Source organism: Lissotriton vulgaris, chromosome 6, assembly GCF_964263255.1.
Source record: "Lissotriton vulgaris chromosome 6, aLisVul1.2, whole genome shotgun sequence".
Lineage (NCBI taxonomy): Eukaryota > Metazoa > Chordata > Amphibia > Caudata > Salamandridae > Lissotriton > Lissotriton vulgaris.
This window is the reverse complement of record NC_141694.1, coordinates 1,588,007,005-1,588,024,422: the sequence shown is the minus strand read 5'-3', so window position 1 is coordinate 1,588,024,422 and position 17,418 is coordinate 1,588,007,005. Positions and strand designations below refer to the sequence as shown.

At 49.0% G+C, this 17,418-nt stretch overlaps 1 protein-coding gene across 3 annotated transcripts in view; it reads right to left on the bottom strand.

Moving 5' to 3' along the window:
* The window catches only part of FSHR (follicle stimulating hormone receptor), a 1,773,743-nt gene that overhangs the window by 322,045 nt on the left and 1,434,280 nt on the right, over positions 1-17,418 (bottom strand). For 2 of the 3 annotated variants that reach the window (XM_086927758.1, XM_086927759.1), the window contains 2 exons: positions 3,935-4,003; positions 3,754-3,828 (listed from right to left, as the gene is read on the bottom strand). The exons of the other annotated variant lie outside the window; for it this stretch is intronic. In XM_086927758.1, the coding sequence (XP_086783884.1) occupies positions 3,754-3,828; positions 3,935-4,003 (144 nt within the window). The remainder of the gene's footprint in view (positions 1-3,753; positions 3,829-3,934; positions 4,004-17,418) is intronic. 3 annotated transcript variants of the gene reach the window in all.

The following is a 17,418-nucleotide window of genomic DNA, read 5'->3' as shown; positions in this document are numbered from 1 at the left end:
GTCAAGGATAGACCCTTCAGTAACGACGAGAAAGGTCATATCCAAGGCACTACCCTGGATAAATATTTGCCTCGAGGAGGATTCTCCCCCCGAGCAAATAGTCTCCAGTTTCGGGGAAATCCTGAAAGTCATCCAGAACGAACTATCTCGTACCTATAAATTAGGTAACCAATCTGAGCCTAGATGGTTCAACACGGCCTGTCGGAAAGCCCTAACCGCTTTAAAAAAAGAATTACATAATCCAGCTAGAAACAAAAGTAAAGTAGCCAAACTGAGATCCGAATATAAACAAGCCCAAATTAGCTGTAAAAGAGATCATAAGAACAAGTTGTGGGCCCAATTACATGAAAGCTGCTATAGCAAGGACAGCTCCCAATTCTGGCAGGTTGTTAAATCTCCTTTCCTATTGGAGGCAAATTCTCACCAACACCTGGAAGTAGCAGTGACTGCGGACGAGTGGGTGATTCACTTCTCCAAAATCTTTAGCGACTCCCACCAGGTAACCGCAGTACAGCCTAACTTAGCAACCACGCCCTCTTAAAGAGGGGTTTATCCCATAGACCTTCATTTTACACACGGGGAGGTCATCAGTGCACTATCCTCCTCAAAAACCGGAAAGGCCCCCGGTCCAGATGGTGCCCCACTTGATATATTTGTCTCTAATATTGATTTATGGTCCCCAATCGTTACCCAGCTAATGGCGGCAGTTTTAAATACTGGCCTCCTGGAATCCTGGTCCTCCTCCATACTCCTTCCAATTTTTAAAAAGGGGGAAAGAAATAACCCCGCCTGCTACAGGCCGATCTCCCTCTTGGATTCACTGGGGAAAGTCGCAGGTCGCCTAATCCTGGATCGCCTCCAGGACTGGGCGGCAGAAAATAACATCATCACCGACCTCCAGTATGGATTCCGGGAGGGACTGGGCACTGTCGAACAGGCCTTAAACCTGACACTTTCAGTAGGAAAGTATGTGGGAGCAAAGCAGGGAAACCTATTTATGGTCTACGTCGACCTCAGTGCGGCGTTTGACTGTGTAATCCACGCCAAGCTGTGGCTTATTTTGGAGGAGTTGGGCGTCGATCCTCCCCTCATCAAATTCCTACGCGAGCTTTACTCCGACGCTTCGGCTTGCTTAAGGTATGGCGTGGGCGGAAAATTAACATCCTCCTTCCCAGTAACTCGTGGAGTTAGACAGGGCTGTGTCCTGGCTCCCTTCTTGTTTAACCTTTACACCAACGGCCTGGAAGCAGCCATGTTAGAAGGGAGCCAGGATTTACCTACCATCAATCACCGCCCCATCCCAGCATTACTCTACGCTGACGATTCTGTAATTTTTGCAAGGACCTTAGTACAGCTTCAAAAACAGCTGGATAAATACTGTAACTTCATGCTCTCACTTGGGTGAAAAAAGTGAATAAGACCAAAACTTTCGTCATGCAAACAGGGCCCAAGGTAAAAAGTTCGAAAAACCTTTGTATTGACCAATCTAAATTGAAACGTGTCAGAGAATACCCATACTTGGGTATCCTAATAGATGATCAGTTAACCTGGAAAAGGGCGTTGGTAACTAGAAAACTGCTTTACCAGCGCGCAACATCTGCCCTTATCTCATTTTCTAGAAAAATGGGCAAGCCCTCCCCACCTGTATTGCTCAAAATTCATCAAGCCAAATGCCAGAGCATCGCCACATAAGGAGCCGGTGTATGGGGCTATGTAAATACAGCGGATTTGCAAAAAATTCAAAATGGTTTTGTTAAATATCTGTTGGCACTCCCACAGAGTGCCCCCACCTACGGCTGCCATATCGAGCTTGGGATTGACTATCTGGTAGACTACATTAAATGTCAACCAATACTGCTATGGCACCGTATCTGGACCAAACCACAATGCCATCTTACACGTGCCCTGATTTTAGAATGCCTAGATCTGACTTTCTGGAAAAACATCCCATGGTTGGTGTATGTGACCAACTTCCTGAAAGACCTGGACCTCACTCAGTATGTTATTGAGCCATCATCCATTAATGAGATAAGTAGGAAAGCCCTGAAATTTTAATGTCTCAATCATCTAAGGGAATTGCGTTTGTCGGGCGAAATATCAAAGCAATCAAACGCTCAAATTTTGATGGCCCAAGTGTCCCCGGGTATACAGCCTTATCTTTCATTCTATCTATCTAATTACGAAAAATACCTATTAATCAGGCTCCGTTTTAATTTGTTTTTTCGACTGGTCACCTTTCCAAACATGTCAAATTGGTCACACGAATTGGTTAAATGTCCATGCGATAAGGTATCTCCTCAAACGACTATGCATGTGGTATTCTTTTGTCATTATTATGTCGAATCGCGCAAACGCTGGGTTACACAAGTGTTGCGCCAGATGGGGTTGAGGACCTGTCGCCCGGCATTCCTAGCATTACAACAGCTAGAAACACAATACGTGGCAAAGAATGTAGCTTTGCTCCTGAAATCATGCTTAACTATTCGTAAAGCCATTGAAGTGATGCCTAGTTGAATTTCTTTGATCTTCCGTACTAAGTCTGTTAACGTACTAAAGAGTATCCCTTTTTTTTATATAACTCTTTTAACTTGCAATGTAATAATGCAATATCAATAATGTGTTTTTATGATGATGTATTTAATTATATGATGTACTTTTTATGATTTAACAACATGATTAATCGAATAAAAGATTTTGAACTGAATACTACAGAAAAAGAACCGCCCTGCTGTGAGAGGACTACGCTGCTGCTTGAGGCCTGTCATGCTGTCTGAGAAGGAAGATTGGACTGGCTCCCTTCCTTCCAGGCTGAAGTTACTCCAAGGGTCAACTGACCAGCATCATTTTCTGAGCTACAGGGAAATGGCAAGCTCCAGAAGTCTCAGTGCAACTGCCTAGCTAACCTGCTGCATTGGACCTGCCTATACCTACAACTGGCCCTACCTGAGCCCTGCTTACCTCTGCTGGAATTCCTTGCCCTCAAGAGGTGCGCTCAGGTCCTTCACCTTTTCTGTGGCCTCAATTGAGCTTCTCTTAAAAGAAAAGGAGATCTCCTGAAGTTTTTGGCTCCTCCCCTGAAAGGGCCTGTTTGTGCCAAGATCTTTACACCTGCACCAAGCACCGACACAAACCCAGTAAACCCGCATCTTTGCTTTACAGCAACCACCAGAGACAAGTGGCAACACAAGAGCTGCACTTTCCATTACAGATTTGACAGCCCACAGTGACCAGCAACGCAAAGCTCATGCAACAACTGTCCATGATGCCAGACAGGATCTTCATGCTACAGCGACGATCACCAGTGATGCACGGTCTGCTCTTCGCTCTACAAAAACAAGCATCTGCAGTGCTCTCCCTGCTCCTCGTGGCTTCCTGCAACACAAAAGTAATTCTTCACGCTGGGCTTTAAAAGGTAACTGTATGAGCTGGATGAACCTGGTCCCTGCATATGCGCTTTCTTCGCAGAGAAGTCAGAAGCTGAAAGTGAACGCTAAGATAAAATAACGGTGCAATCCAATGTTTTAGGCAAGAGAACCTCCCAAATTTGAAAAAAATATTATAAAATTGTATGTTGTAATATAATGTAAAACAATGTCCTCATGCAAAAAAAAGTGTTTTTGTCTTTATCAAAACGCAAATGACAAAATTGTGTGGTTAAATTAAACTCACTTGCTGCAATTTCATTTGTAAAGCTGCTCTGAATGCATATAGAAATACCAGCGAGTTTGGTGGATTTTAAGATTCATCACTTACAAAATCACTGGTCCTGTTGCTCCTTGAAACACTTGGTCGGGCAATTTCTCCAGCCTCTGATTGTCACTAAGATTTCTGTAAAATCAGATGGAAAGATACGGGTAAGCATCAGTACGCGAGACTTCGCATTACCTATTCAAAATTCACTGTCTGTAATACTCAGGATAAAAAGGACAATTACAGTTCATTCAAGTGTGTGCCGTTGAACGCGTGATTCTGTATTTCTTCAATTCCATTTTTATTCAGCCGTCTGAAAAACAATGGAAAAGACATGTCAAGAGCGAGATCAGACATTTATTTCAGGGTACTATAGTTGCATGCACAGTGTACCAGCGAGATATAAGTGTTTAAATTAAGATGCCCAGATCGAAAATATTCCTCTCCAACCAAATTTAGTCGGTAATAAGGAAGAACACGAGAGTCACATTTTTTGTTTTGCCAAGTATGCTAAATGTTGGGCTGCTCATAATTATTTAGCTACGGCTGTGCTTGATAAATTGACATTTAAATAGGAAAAACGTAAAATCTATTTTTACATAGCTACGGAGTGGTGATTGAAAACGAAATTGCGATAGTGCAGCTGAAACGAAAAGAAATACTACTGAACGCTGAGAAATCAATCGCAGGAAATGTCAATTGTGTATTAAGAAAGGTGTGTTTTAACAAGGTTCTTGAACTTGCACTTGAATCGCTCTCTCTCTTTTTACTTTCCTTTCTTTAAATGCAGAACTGGTCCTCTCCGACTGAAAAAACGAAAATTTACTTGAGGATTGAAGTGATGAACAAAGGGAATGGTCACTGAAATTAGCTGCAAGGGAAACACTAGATTATGTGGCCGCGCTCGCTAAATTATGTGGCTAGAAAGGGGGGCGTGGCCTGACTGAGCAGCGAGATGGCCGCACTGTAAAGGGCTCCGCCGGCCAAGAACCGAATCTGCAAGAACCCTGTAACTGTGACGAAGGTTGTCTGTAACCATCGCTCCCTGACTGCTGAGTCCGCTGTGTGCCTGGAGTTGTGCGGAAATTCCCTATTAGAGGTGCCCCGAACGATTTGGGGCCCATTTGCGAAAGGGGGGGGGGAAGAAAGCACCGACCGAGACTCAATGTAAGTGTGATAAAGGCCGCTTTATTGGAAGCAGGTGCATTCTACACAATAACATCCTTGGCTTGCACCGCACAATCTAAACCTCATGAATATGTAATTTCCTGCCTCACCCCCACCCCCTCCCCTAACTGATTCCCACAATCCACAAACCGTAACAATTAGCATAACGTCAATTTGCCTCTCCACCTGGCTAAATACTTTATTGTGCTTGACCTACCCCCGATATTCCAAACAGTTCTCCTGCTCTTCCCCCATATATTAGGAAGAACCGCCCCTACATACAGAATGCACCCCACACCTGCTCCAGCGACATGCCAAAACCCCCCCACCCAATCCATAAACCCCCTGTTTGCACCAGCCTCCAACAAACACTGCCCCAAAATCCCCGTCGCCCCCAAACTCCCCCGCAAAGGGGGCTCCCCCGTAAGGAGCGATGCCTGCCCTCGGGCCCCCCCCCCCGAATCATGACCCAGGGAGGGAGGGAGGGAAAACATTGTCCAACCGCCACCCCCCGCCCGTCGGCCGAGACACCTCACTTAAAATGGTGTCTCTGCCGCGTGGCCGGGCGGATACCACAGCCCAGCCCAAAAGAAGCCCAACCAAGCCCCGCCCCCCAGCCCAAAAGCTACCAAAACCTAAACCCGTCCCCGGGCGGCGCCATCTCTACCCCCTCCCCCCTTTCCCCGGCCCCAAATTCCCCCGGGCGGGGCAGGCCTCCCTTCGGGCGCCCCCCCCCCCCAAGACCCCATTGGGGCCCATTGGCAAAAGGGGGGGGGAAGAAAGCACCGACCCGAGACTCAATATAAGTGTGATAAAGGCCGCTTTATTGGAAGCAGGTGCATTCTACACAATAACATCCTTGGCCTGCGCCGCACAATCTAAACCTCATGAATATGTAATTTCCTGCCTCACCCCCCCCTCCCATAACTGATTCCCACAATCCACAAACCGTAACAATTAGCATAACGTCAATTTGCCTCTCCACCTGGCTAAATACTTTATTGTGCTTGACCTACCCCCGATATTCCAAACAGTTCTCCTGCTCTTCCCCCATATATTAGGAAGAACCGCCCCTACATACAGAATGCACCCCACACCTGCTCCAGCGACATGCCAAAACCGCCCCACCCAATCCATAAACCTCCTGTTTGCACCAGCCTCCAACAAACACTGCCCCAAAATCCCCGTCGCCCCCAAACTCCCCCGCAAAGGGGGCTCCCCCGTAAGGAGCGATGCCTGCCCTCGGCCCCCCCCCCCCGAATCATGACCCAGGGAGGGAAAAAATTGTCCAACCGCCACCCCCCGCCCGGCGGCCGAGACGCCTCACTTAAAATGGTGTCTCTGCCGCGTGGCCGGGCGGATACCACAGCCCAGCCCAAAAGAAGCCCAACCAAGCCCCGCCCCCAGCCCAAAAGCTACCAAAACCTAAACCCGTCCCCGGGCGGCGCCATCTCTACTCCCCTCCCCCCCTTTCCCCGGCCCCAAATTCCCCCGGGCAGGGCAGGCCTCCCTTCGGGCGCCCCCCCCCCCCAGGACCCCATTGGGGCCCATTGGCGAAAGGGGGGGAGGGAAGAAAGCACCCACCCGAGACTCAATGTAAGTGTGATAAAGGCTGCTTTATTGGAAACGGGTGCATTCTACACAATAACATCCTTGGCCTGCGCCGCACAATCTAAACCTCATGAATATGTAATTTCCTGCCTCACCCCCACCCCCTCCCCTAACTGATTCCCACAATCCACAAACCGTAACAATTAGCATAACGTCAATTTGCCTCTCCACCTGGCTAAATACTTTATTGTGCTAGACCTACCCCCCGATAATCCAAACAGTTCTCCTGCTCTTCCCCCATATATTAGGAAGAACCGCCACTCGAGGGACGTGCTAACGGTCCTCGACCCCCCCTAGGACTCCCCCTCCCTTAACCCGGGACGTGCCGCATGACCCATTCGGCAGGACCACCCCCTAACTATATGGCGTGCCGGTGACCCCCCTCAAGCCCTGTGCTGTCCGGTCCATGCCTTCGAACTGCCGGCAGGTCCTCCCCCTTAACCACAGGGCCATGCCCTCCGTCCCAATGTATAGGGTCATGCTCTCCGTCACCACGCATAGGGCCATGCCCTCCGCCACCACGTATAGGGCCATGCCCTCCGTCACCAATGTATAGGGCCATGCCCTCCATCACCAATGTATAGGGCCATGCCCTCCGTCACCAAGGTATAGGGCCATGCCCTCCGTCACCAAGGTATAGGGCCATGCCCTCCGTCACCAACGTATAGGGCCATGCCCTCCATCACAGACGTATAGGGCCATGCCCTCTGTACCCAATGTATAGGGCCATGCCCTCCGTCACCAATGCCTAGGGCCATGCCATCCGTTACCCATGCATAGGGCCATGCCCTCCATCGCCAATGCATAAAGTCATGCCCTCCGTCACCGATGCATAGAGCCATGTCCTCCGTCACCAACGCCTAGGGCCATGCCCTCCATCCCCAATGTACAGGGCCATGCCCCCGCACAAAGCAGAGGGCCCTGCCCTCGTCACCAACGCATCAGGCCATGCCCTCCATTACCAATGCACAGGGCCGTGCCCTCCGGCACCAATGCGTAGGGCCATGCCCCCCGTCGCCAATGCATAGGGCCATGCCCTCCGTCACCCATGCATAGGGTCATGCCCTCCGTCACTAACTGTATAGGGCTATGCCCTCAGTCGACGTCACCCCCGGGGCGTGCTTCTTGGCCGCGGAATCGAGCTCCCTACGAGGTATGCCGCACTAAAACGGGGCCGTGCCCCCTCTCTGGCGCCCAGGGCCCACCCTGTCAACACCAGGCCTGAGAAGCCGCCCAGCGCCTGCAGGCAGTCCGCCGAAGCCGGCCGTCCCACCAGAGAGAAGCCCTCCGGATGCGTGTCCCACACCTGCACCCGTCCGCCAGGAAGAAACCCCTGCCGCAGTGCCCCCAACTCCCCCCCGTCACCTACCATACCCCGCAGCCCCCGACATGGCAGCGGCACCGTTCCGCGTCAGACCCCACTGCGCGTTGCGACCCCCCTGTCCTCCGGCGGGCGTGCTCCCTGACCATGGAGTCGAGCTCACTACGGAGAATGACCACACCGACATGGGACCGTGCTTCCTCTCTGGCGCCCAGAAAGAAGTCCTCCACACAGTGCGTCACCCCCAGAGCCTGTCCGCCAGGAAAAAGCCCACTGCAAAGAACGTACCTCTCACCCATGCGCGACTTGAAATGCCCGCGGCCCATTGAAACGTTAATTTTGTTTGCCGTATTCACAAGTGCATTTGCAGATAATTTGTAAGGTTTTTCACTCTAGGACTTCAACTGTGAAAAATGTCACTTTTATAAATTTTATGAGCTTGCCTCCTTGTTTCATACTAAGAAAATGGTTCTACAGAAGATATCAGAGTGGTTCTCCGCAATGCCCCTTTCCATAGAAAAGATCAGCAATATGTAAACTTTAAAGAAAAGTATGTATATATTTTAGAGCTTGGGATTCTAACACAAAATGCAAGAACAGTAACCTGGGCCCAGATTTAATATATTTCACTGAAACGGATCGCAGAGTGCAACTCTGCATTGCTCTATAGAAAACCGTGTAGCACCAAATTTACAGAGAGTTGCCTTTCAATTAGGTCTTTGATGGCACTCGTGCTAAAACAGACCGTATTTGCGCTACATAAATGCAAACCTTTTTGTCCCTCTACTATCCTTCGGCTGCCCCCTGAATCCAAATAACTCACTAACCTATCACCCACTCAAATTACTTTCATATTTCACTATACTAATCCTTTATAGGTTCCGGAGTAGCAAGCTACCCACTGAAAAAGCGCTTCGGCACCTCGTCAGGGGTAGTAAGCGCTATTTAAAAGTAATTACAATACAATACTAAACCAGCAATGTCTATCATAAATTGTGTAGTCGAGGTACAACATTCAGCACAAATTCCAGCACTAGTAAAAGCACACCCATGTCAAAGCGATATTGGGCCTGAACACGGCCAGAAAGTTGATAAACTCTGCTCTGCTGGCGCTACTTTGCCCGCGCAAGCTCCCGCACACCTGTAGCCAATCTGAGCCGTAGCTTCCACGAGCCATATTCGGAAACTCGGCGTTCCATCAGAAAGAAAATGATCACGCTCATGGGATAAAAATATGCATGGTTGACGGTTTCAAGATTACCAACAACAGAAAAGGTAGAAGCCTGCGGGAAGTGTGAAAAACAGTAACTTTACAAAAATTTGCCTCACGTTTACACAAAACGCCCTGACGAGTGCGATCCTCTCAGTGCCCTTTCATTGTACCGAGGGCATTGCTTTTCCTGCCCCCTCTCGCCTCCCCTGCCCCCGAGGCTGGCGTGTAGCAATAAAACCCGCAGTAATGGGAGCAGTACGGGCCCTTTTGTTCGCTCTGCTCCGGGTTTGACAGGCGCGAGGGAGGGGAAGGTCTATACAGTACATTTGGAATTTTGCACTCTCGTAGTTCTGTTCGAGCTCCTGTTCCCTACATGCTGGCTCAGTTTCCATGGCCGGAGGGGACTAGGGAGAGAATATATGTGGCAAGTTCGGTCTCCTGCTGCAATGACATACGAAAACCCGAGCTTTTTATAAGGGATTTTGACTGAGGTCGTTTCATGTATACTGCACGCAATTGGTGCCGCGAGGCCGTACAAGAAGACAGGCAGTAAAATATTACAGCCGCAGTTCACCTTTCGTGTGCGACCAGCCCCATAACTGTGTACCTGACCCTACCATTGACACCAACTGTATTTCATATTCTGTACATATGAATAGAACCGACTAAAAATAATTATTGCACAAAAGCCTGAGTGATTTTAGATAGCAGCCAAATACGTGTCTCGTTTCATATGAAATGCTTCGATGTAAAACAACGAGGATATCAAATGTGATGCCTTATGCCTATTCTGGAACCACTGCGTTACGTCAGGATGTAGAAGCGGAAAGGACGACGCCTTGCTCTCGCTCATTTCAATTCAGTAGTTGCAATACTATCCCGTTCCTGTACTATTTTCTCAGCCAATTAGCCGCCTTGATAATACAGTTCCCCACAGTTTGGAAGTACCACTGTATAATGAACTCCGACTAAAAGGAGTCAGTTCAGCTGCTGCAGTCTATTTTCCCCTTAATTGAGATAATCCCAGTGCTGACAGATGCTCCGTGATGTCATCCGCCATTGTTCCCAGTGCCCTCCCGCCACAAGCAGTGCCCGGAAGTCACGCGAACGGCCTCTTCGCAGTCTGCAAACCCCCTACTTATGCTGGTAACACCACAGAATTGTGGCGCCGATACCAGAACACACCAGTACCTATCACAGGGCAATGCCAGCCTATACTACTACCACCCCACTGCACTATGCTATCCACATCAGTGTTATGCTATCCACATCAGTGTTTTGTTACCCACACCAGGATAGGCTCTACAACGCATTACAATAGTATTGTACCTGCACCGTGATGCTATGTTTCCTACTCACCAGTACCACTATATTGCTTATACCACAAACCATGTGTACCACAACCCACTATTCCCTCCTATCCTCCAACAGGGTACCCACTATAACATGCTGCCTACTGAAATACAAGGCCAGGTGTACCAAATCGTCCTCTCCACGGTACCATGTTACCACACACCACAGTACCATACAACAACACACAATGCCATGCTAGCTAAACTTGAGATAACCCCTTATGCAGAGAGAGCAGAAATTACCGCCCCCCCAAGAAGCACATCCGTCTTTTCTCCTGTGCCCCAAAATAAAACCCGGCGGCCGTATGGACCCTTCGGGTAGGGGCAGCGGGACTCACCTAGTCCCACGTGGGAGCTTGACCGCCCGCACCATGCAGAACAGGCCCATCCGCTCGGCCGCGTGGAGCCGCATGCTGCTCTCCCGAGCTCCTCCGGCCTCCTGCGATGTTTCCCGCACACCTCCTGCCGTGGCCCGTCCCTGCACCATCGAAGTGTCCAGCCTGCCGGCAAAATCCGGTGCCATTGGGAGTAGTTCAACAGTTCGCCTCCGTTTGTGCTGCGTTCTCTACGGTGTAATTGTGCATTGTCAAAACACAAGCGTTTTTCGTGAACATTCCTTGCACTGTTGCAGCGAGGCTTTTCATCCCAAACAAAGTCCCGGTGTGAGAAATGCAAATCATCAACGAGGAGGCGAGCAGCCAGGGAGCACCGCTCTCTTTCCAGACAAATCCATGACAAAAAATTGCCCAACCGCCACCCCCAGCCCGGCGGCCGAGACACCTCACTTAAAATGGTGTCTCTGCCGCGTGGCCGGGCGGATACCACAGCCCAGCCCAAAAGAAGCCCAACCAAGCCCCGCCCCCCAGCCCAAAAGCTACCAAAACCTAAAACCGACCCCGGGCGGCGCCATCTCTACCCCCCTCCCCCCTTTCCCCGGCCCCAAATTCCCCCGGGCGGGGCAGGCCTCCCTTCGGTCGGCCCCCCCCCCCAGGACCCCATTCTCGCAACCGCCATCCGAGGTGAGGAGGCGTGTCCTGCTGGGCCTAGTGGACAGGACCAAGCCTCGGCCTTGCGTAACTCCGATGCCCGCGGTAAGAGGAGGTACGTATGGAGATGGTCTCAGAACACTCGAGACATACAAGTATCAAAAAAAATAAAAAGAAAATGTAGAAAGACAAATGAGAACAATTCAAAGCAATATTGTTGTTTAATCACAATGTGCTCCAGCAAAAGTATGATTATAAGCATAATTTAGCATCATACAATGGCGTGCCCCAAAGGGAGGAAGGGAGGGAGGGAAGTGCGTGAAGGAAAGTAAGTGCTTGATTGAGTGAAACAGTGACGGTCAGTCGACCTCAATTACAGTACTGTTTCAAAATGGCTAACAAACAGTGCCAAAGACATGTACAGTTTATGTCGCAAAATCATCGAAATGCCATGCTTCCACAAGAAGAAAGAGTCAAAATCACGCTTTGGGCAGTAGCTGGCGATGATAAAAGCTGTCGACGTTTCGACCCCACGACATAGATAGGTGTAACCTTAAAAACGCGGTCTTCCTCAGGACTGGGGTAGGGGTAGAGGGGCTCCGGCTCGAGGCGCAGATAGCGGAGACAAGAAATAAGATGCCATCATCTTTACTCACACTTTTAGTATGGCACTGTTTGGAGGCTAACTCAGCTGTTGTTGCACTATACTGATCTCCCCCCTATGCAACACAAAAAGGAAACTGGGTACAAACACTGCCCGAGGTGTGAGACTGGAAAGTGCACGCACTGTACTTAATCCCTGTGACACCGTTGGCATAGTCTTTTGTTGGAGGTAACGACTGGCCCTCCGTCTGAGCTGGAGACGCGCGGAGCTTCAGGGACGTTAGTGCTCTCCCTACCACTGCTATTGGAGGCTGTATATATGCCAATACACAGCGGGTCTCGGATTGGGCACTTTTTGCACACAGAGCTGCATGTGGTAGTGCGAGGGCGTCTATAAATGTGGAGCTGGGTGTGGCTCCTCCCCCCACGTAGTCTCCTGGTTCCCAGAGGCATTTTGTGCGTCACACCTTGATATTCAAAAAGGGGCTTCAATAAATTGCTAACTGTTGAGCTAGGTAGCCTTTTTTGATCATGCTGGACTAAATTAGTTGGTGCCTGTGCCATTTCAAGTCTGATAGGTGGCTCTCTTGGAATAGACACTATCGCCAGGGAGAGCCCTGCCTGAGCCCCATAGACACCCTGATCTGGTGACACTGCAACACTCCACTCACGCAGATATGAAATGAAATGAACTGAAAAGATAATTTATAAAGCGCGATGGCTACCCTGGGGCGTCCCAGCGCTGCAGCGGTTGGGCTAGACGGAGTACGCTAAACTTAACCAATTATTAAGATGATTTATTAAAAAGATGATTTATTAAAAAGCCAGGTTTTAAGGAGCTTTCGGAAGGTAAGTAGTTTAGGTTCTGATCTGATTGAGAGGGGGAGGGTGTTCCAGATCTTGACTGGCCCCCGCACCTGGCTCTCTTGATTCGGGGCACTGTGGTGAAATAAGATGTCCCGGATCTGAGGAGACGATTGGGATGATAGGCATTTACCAGGGGGCGGTTGATAGCAGGGCCTGTTCCCCAGTAGGAGCGGTGGGCAGTACACATGGCATTAAATTCAATCCTTGATTTCACAGGAAGCCAGTGGAGATTTTTCAGTCGAGCTTTGACTGAGACTCTTCGCGGGATATCGAGGAGGGTCCTGGCAGCACAGTTTTGGACAATTTGAAGTCTATTGAGCGTGGACTGTGGGGCCCCAAGGTATAGGGCATTTCTGCAGTCAAGGCGAGATAGAACCAGCCCTTGGACCATGATCCGTCTTGAGTGGAACGGGAGAAGGGGGAGGATTTTGCGAAGTAGCCTCAGGAGCCCAAAGCATGTGGCAGCAAGCTTAGTTGCCTGGTAGTTAAAATTAAAATTGAGTGTGCTATCCAGCCAAATGCCGAGACTTTTGATTTGTTCTTTGGGTTCGGGGTGTCAGCCTAGGCAAAGGGGCCAGATGGAGTCGATAGATTTGGTGATGGTATTTCCCAGGAGCATAATCTCTGTTTTCTCCCCGTTTAGTTTTAAGCAGGAGGCCGACATCCAGGTGGCGACTGCTTCCAAACATTTGTATAGGCTGTGGTGGGAATTGAGAGGAGGGGTCCAATGCCACCAGCAGCTATGTGTCGTCTGCATAGGTGATAATTTTCACTCCAAAGGGGCGGACGACATCAGCCAAAGGGCTAAGGTAGACATTAAAAAGGGTGGGGCTCAGGGAGGAGCCCTGCGGCACCCCACAGTTCAGAGGTTTGCTGAAGGAGGTGAAATCTTTCTCAAATACCTGAAAAGATCGATCGGTAAGAAAGGATCTCAGCCATCGGTGAGAAAGGATCTCAGCTGCTACCAAGCCTCTGACATCGGAAGCGCACTCAATATACCGAAATGCAAGAACTGATCACCCTGGACACTTTCCCTTTCTCAGTTGTGGGGTAGTCACCATGCCCGATCCTATTAAACTTTGCGAGAGGGGCTCTGGCTGTAGCCAGGGGGTGGGGTGCCATACACCACCAGTACACTTTTGTCCCTCACTGATACTGCACTTAGCCAAGAAGTATAACATGGGGAAGACAGACGCTAGGCTATCTAAACTAACATTTGAAAATAAAAGACAGACGCAACAAGGCAATGTCGACCCTGACCCTGAGACAGCGCATGGCCCCTCGGTTGACACCGATGCTGAAAATGTCGATCTCCGCAGTCTCCTCCTAGAAGTTACGTCTAGTCTCAAGACAATCAACTCCAAGCTGGACAGCATGAAAGCCAGACTAGACCAAGTCAAGACTCAAGTCATGAACTCCGTTTGAACCATCTTGAGAATCACCAAACTGAACCACACAAATTGAATTCCAGGTTGACACCAAAGAACAATTGCTGAATATGGAACGGGCCCTCAGAGTCATCAGGGCCAAAAATGATGATCTGGAAGCTCGCTCCCGGAGGAACAATATTCGCCTCGTAGGAACACTTTGTGGAAGAACTGTTGAAGGACTTCTTTGGATCCGAACTATCTCAAATGTGCATTGTGGAGCGGGCACACCACACTTTAGGACCTAAACCTCCGGTGGGGGGCCCTCCCAGGCCAATACTGGCTAAAATATTGAACTACCGAGATAGAGACGCTATACTCAGGGGGGCCAGGGAACGGGGTCAAATCTCATACAAGGGCAACAACATCTTGTTCTATCCAGACTTTACTCCTGCTGTCCAGGCTACTCATCTTGATTTTGCCCAAGCCAAGAAGATCGTCCAGCAGGTCGGGGTATTCTATACACTACGCTACCCTGCCAAGCTCAAGGTCACACATGAAAATGACACTCATTTCTTCACAGACGCCAAGTGGGCAGTAAAATATTTGTGGGGGAAAGAAACAGAAAGCGAGTGTTGAAAAACAGTGAACTGCGGAAACTAACTGGCGTGATAATGATTGATATCCTCTAATATTGGTCATGTGCCTATGTTTGTTTTCAGATTGGGATTCTGATTTAAAAAGTTATTGGTGTGTAAGATGCTACATTGTAAACTCAGCTGACTGTTTTAAGTTATATCCGACATTCTGTCCATGTTACAAAAACTAATATACGTCTCGGCCACTAGATTGTCGAACTGGGTTGTATGCCGGTCTCCCCTCGCCCCTCAGGGAGATCTCCTGTGTAATCACTTGGTGTTTCCGGGTGTTTAATCTTTATTTCTTTTCTATTTCTTTGTTGATTAAGTAGTAAAGTGGGTGGTATATGTTAACTCAACCTAAGTGGGGGGTTGGTGTGGGTGGGGGGTACTTATGGGGGGGTCAGAAAGGTTTATTATCAAAATGGCAGGAGCTATCTAAGGTACAGATGTTATATGTTTTTGCTATACCTTGTGTGGGTACAGGTCGTCGCGCAACAGTTAGTCCACATAAACAATGACTACATATATTGTTTAACCTGGAATATACGGGGACTGAATGATAACAGAAACGTGCGTCTTGTTCAATCTTATCTTGTGGGACATAATGTTGACATATGTTTTTGACCAGAAACACACCTCTCCAGTCTGACGACCACTCTACTCCAACATAGACACTGGGGAAACAAATACTTGGCTACATATTCCAGCTACACCAGGGGGACCACGATCCTAATATGGAAAAACATTGGTTGGCCACAATTTTCTCTAAAGTAGACCCAGACGGCAGATACATAATTTTAGAGGGTACATTGGCACGACTCACATGGGTCTGGTGACAGTATATGTCCCGAATTCAGACTCGCCGGACTTCTTTCATACTCCTTGGGGTAATGTACTGAAACTCGGTTGCAACACTATCATTTGAGGAGGACTTCAATGCCATTTTAGATGACGATACAGACCGCAAAGGTGCCTCTCGCTCACTGCAACCTTATGCCAGTGCTGCGTTAAATGCACTAATATTGAAGAGGGGCCTTGTAGATTTATGGCAAGTGTGGCATCCAGACGTACTGGAGGGCACATGTGTCACAACGCAACATTCTGCCTGCTCCAATATAGAATATTGGCTTACCTCCAAAGACATAGCTACATGGGTGGTGGATATTAGATATCTTCCTCATACTCTCTCAGACCATGCACATTGCTTGCTTAGATTACAGATCGTGACTATGCCCAGTCGAGCATTTACGTGGCGACTCCCATCTCATGCCCTCTCAGATGCTGCCTTCCGGGAAGAAATCAAACAAGATATACTAGACTACTTCACACTCAATGAGGGGTAGGTGTCTTCCAAGTCATCCCTGCAGGAGGCTTTTAAGGTGGTGATCCGTGGCAAGTGTATAGCCTGTCAAGCGGGTGTCCTTCAATCCATACGCCAAACACTTAAAACACTAGAAAATGATATCCGTGAGCTTGAACTATAATATTATTGTAGTGGCAGAAGTGAGCTCCTTTCCCAGATTTGAAGTAAATTAAGTGAATTTGAAGAGGAGGCATAGCGTGAAGTCAAGTACCTGGGCAGGACTGCACAAGCCGGGGGATATGGAGAGGGAGATAGACCAGGAAAGACTCTTGCGGCGCTACTTAAACCCCCACGTACCACTGACTACATTGTGGAGATGTTGGATACGGAAAAACGGACAGTTAGAGGCACATAAGAAATTAAGGGCCATGTGAGTGACTTTTATTCAAAGTTATACACTTCAAAATGTACACAGGAGGCGGATAATTTACATTCTTATTTGGACACTATGGAACTGGTATGGCTAGGAAATGTATTTAGCAAAACCAAAAGGGGATGGTGGAGGGAGTGTTGAACATTGCAAGCACTCGCCCCCAGTCAACTGATCTGGGGCAAATCCATCATCATTCTTTAGCTCACTCCGCCACCCCAGTTCAGACAAGGTCATATGCAAATCAGTCTGACCCTGTGCCTCATGGGAACAGCCCAGCCCGAACTGCCAAGCCATGTCTTCCCTGGACTGGAAACAAGCATTCTGGGACCGGTTTCTCGCTAATCAGCCATCATCAGCCAGGCTAGCTTGAATCCAGTGGCGAAGTGAGCAAGGGACCCAGGTCTGGGCATACCCTGCCAACTTAGGGCGAACAAAGCAAAACCAAAGGGGATGATGGATGGAGTGTTGAACATTCCAAGCACCTACCCCCAGTCAACTGATCTGGGTTTAATCCATCATCATTCTTTAGCTCACTCCGCCACCCCAGTTCAAACATGGCCATATGCAAATCAGTCTGAACTTGTGCCTCATGGGAACAGTCCAGCCGGAACTGCCAAGCCATGTCTTCCCTGGATCGGAAACAAGCATCCTGGGACCTGTTTCTGGCTAATCAGCCGTCATCAGCCAGGCTAGCTTGAATCCAGTGGCAAAGTGAGCAAGGATCTTCCTCACACTCTCTCAGACCATGCAGCATGCTTGCTTATATTACAGATCCCGACTATGCCCTGTCGAGCATTTACATGGCAACTCCTGTCTCATGCCCTCTCGGATGTTGCCTTCCGGGAATAAATCAACAAGATATAC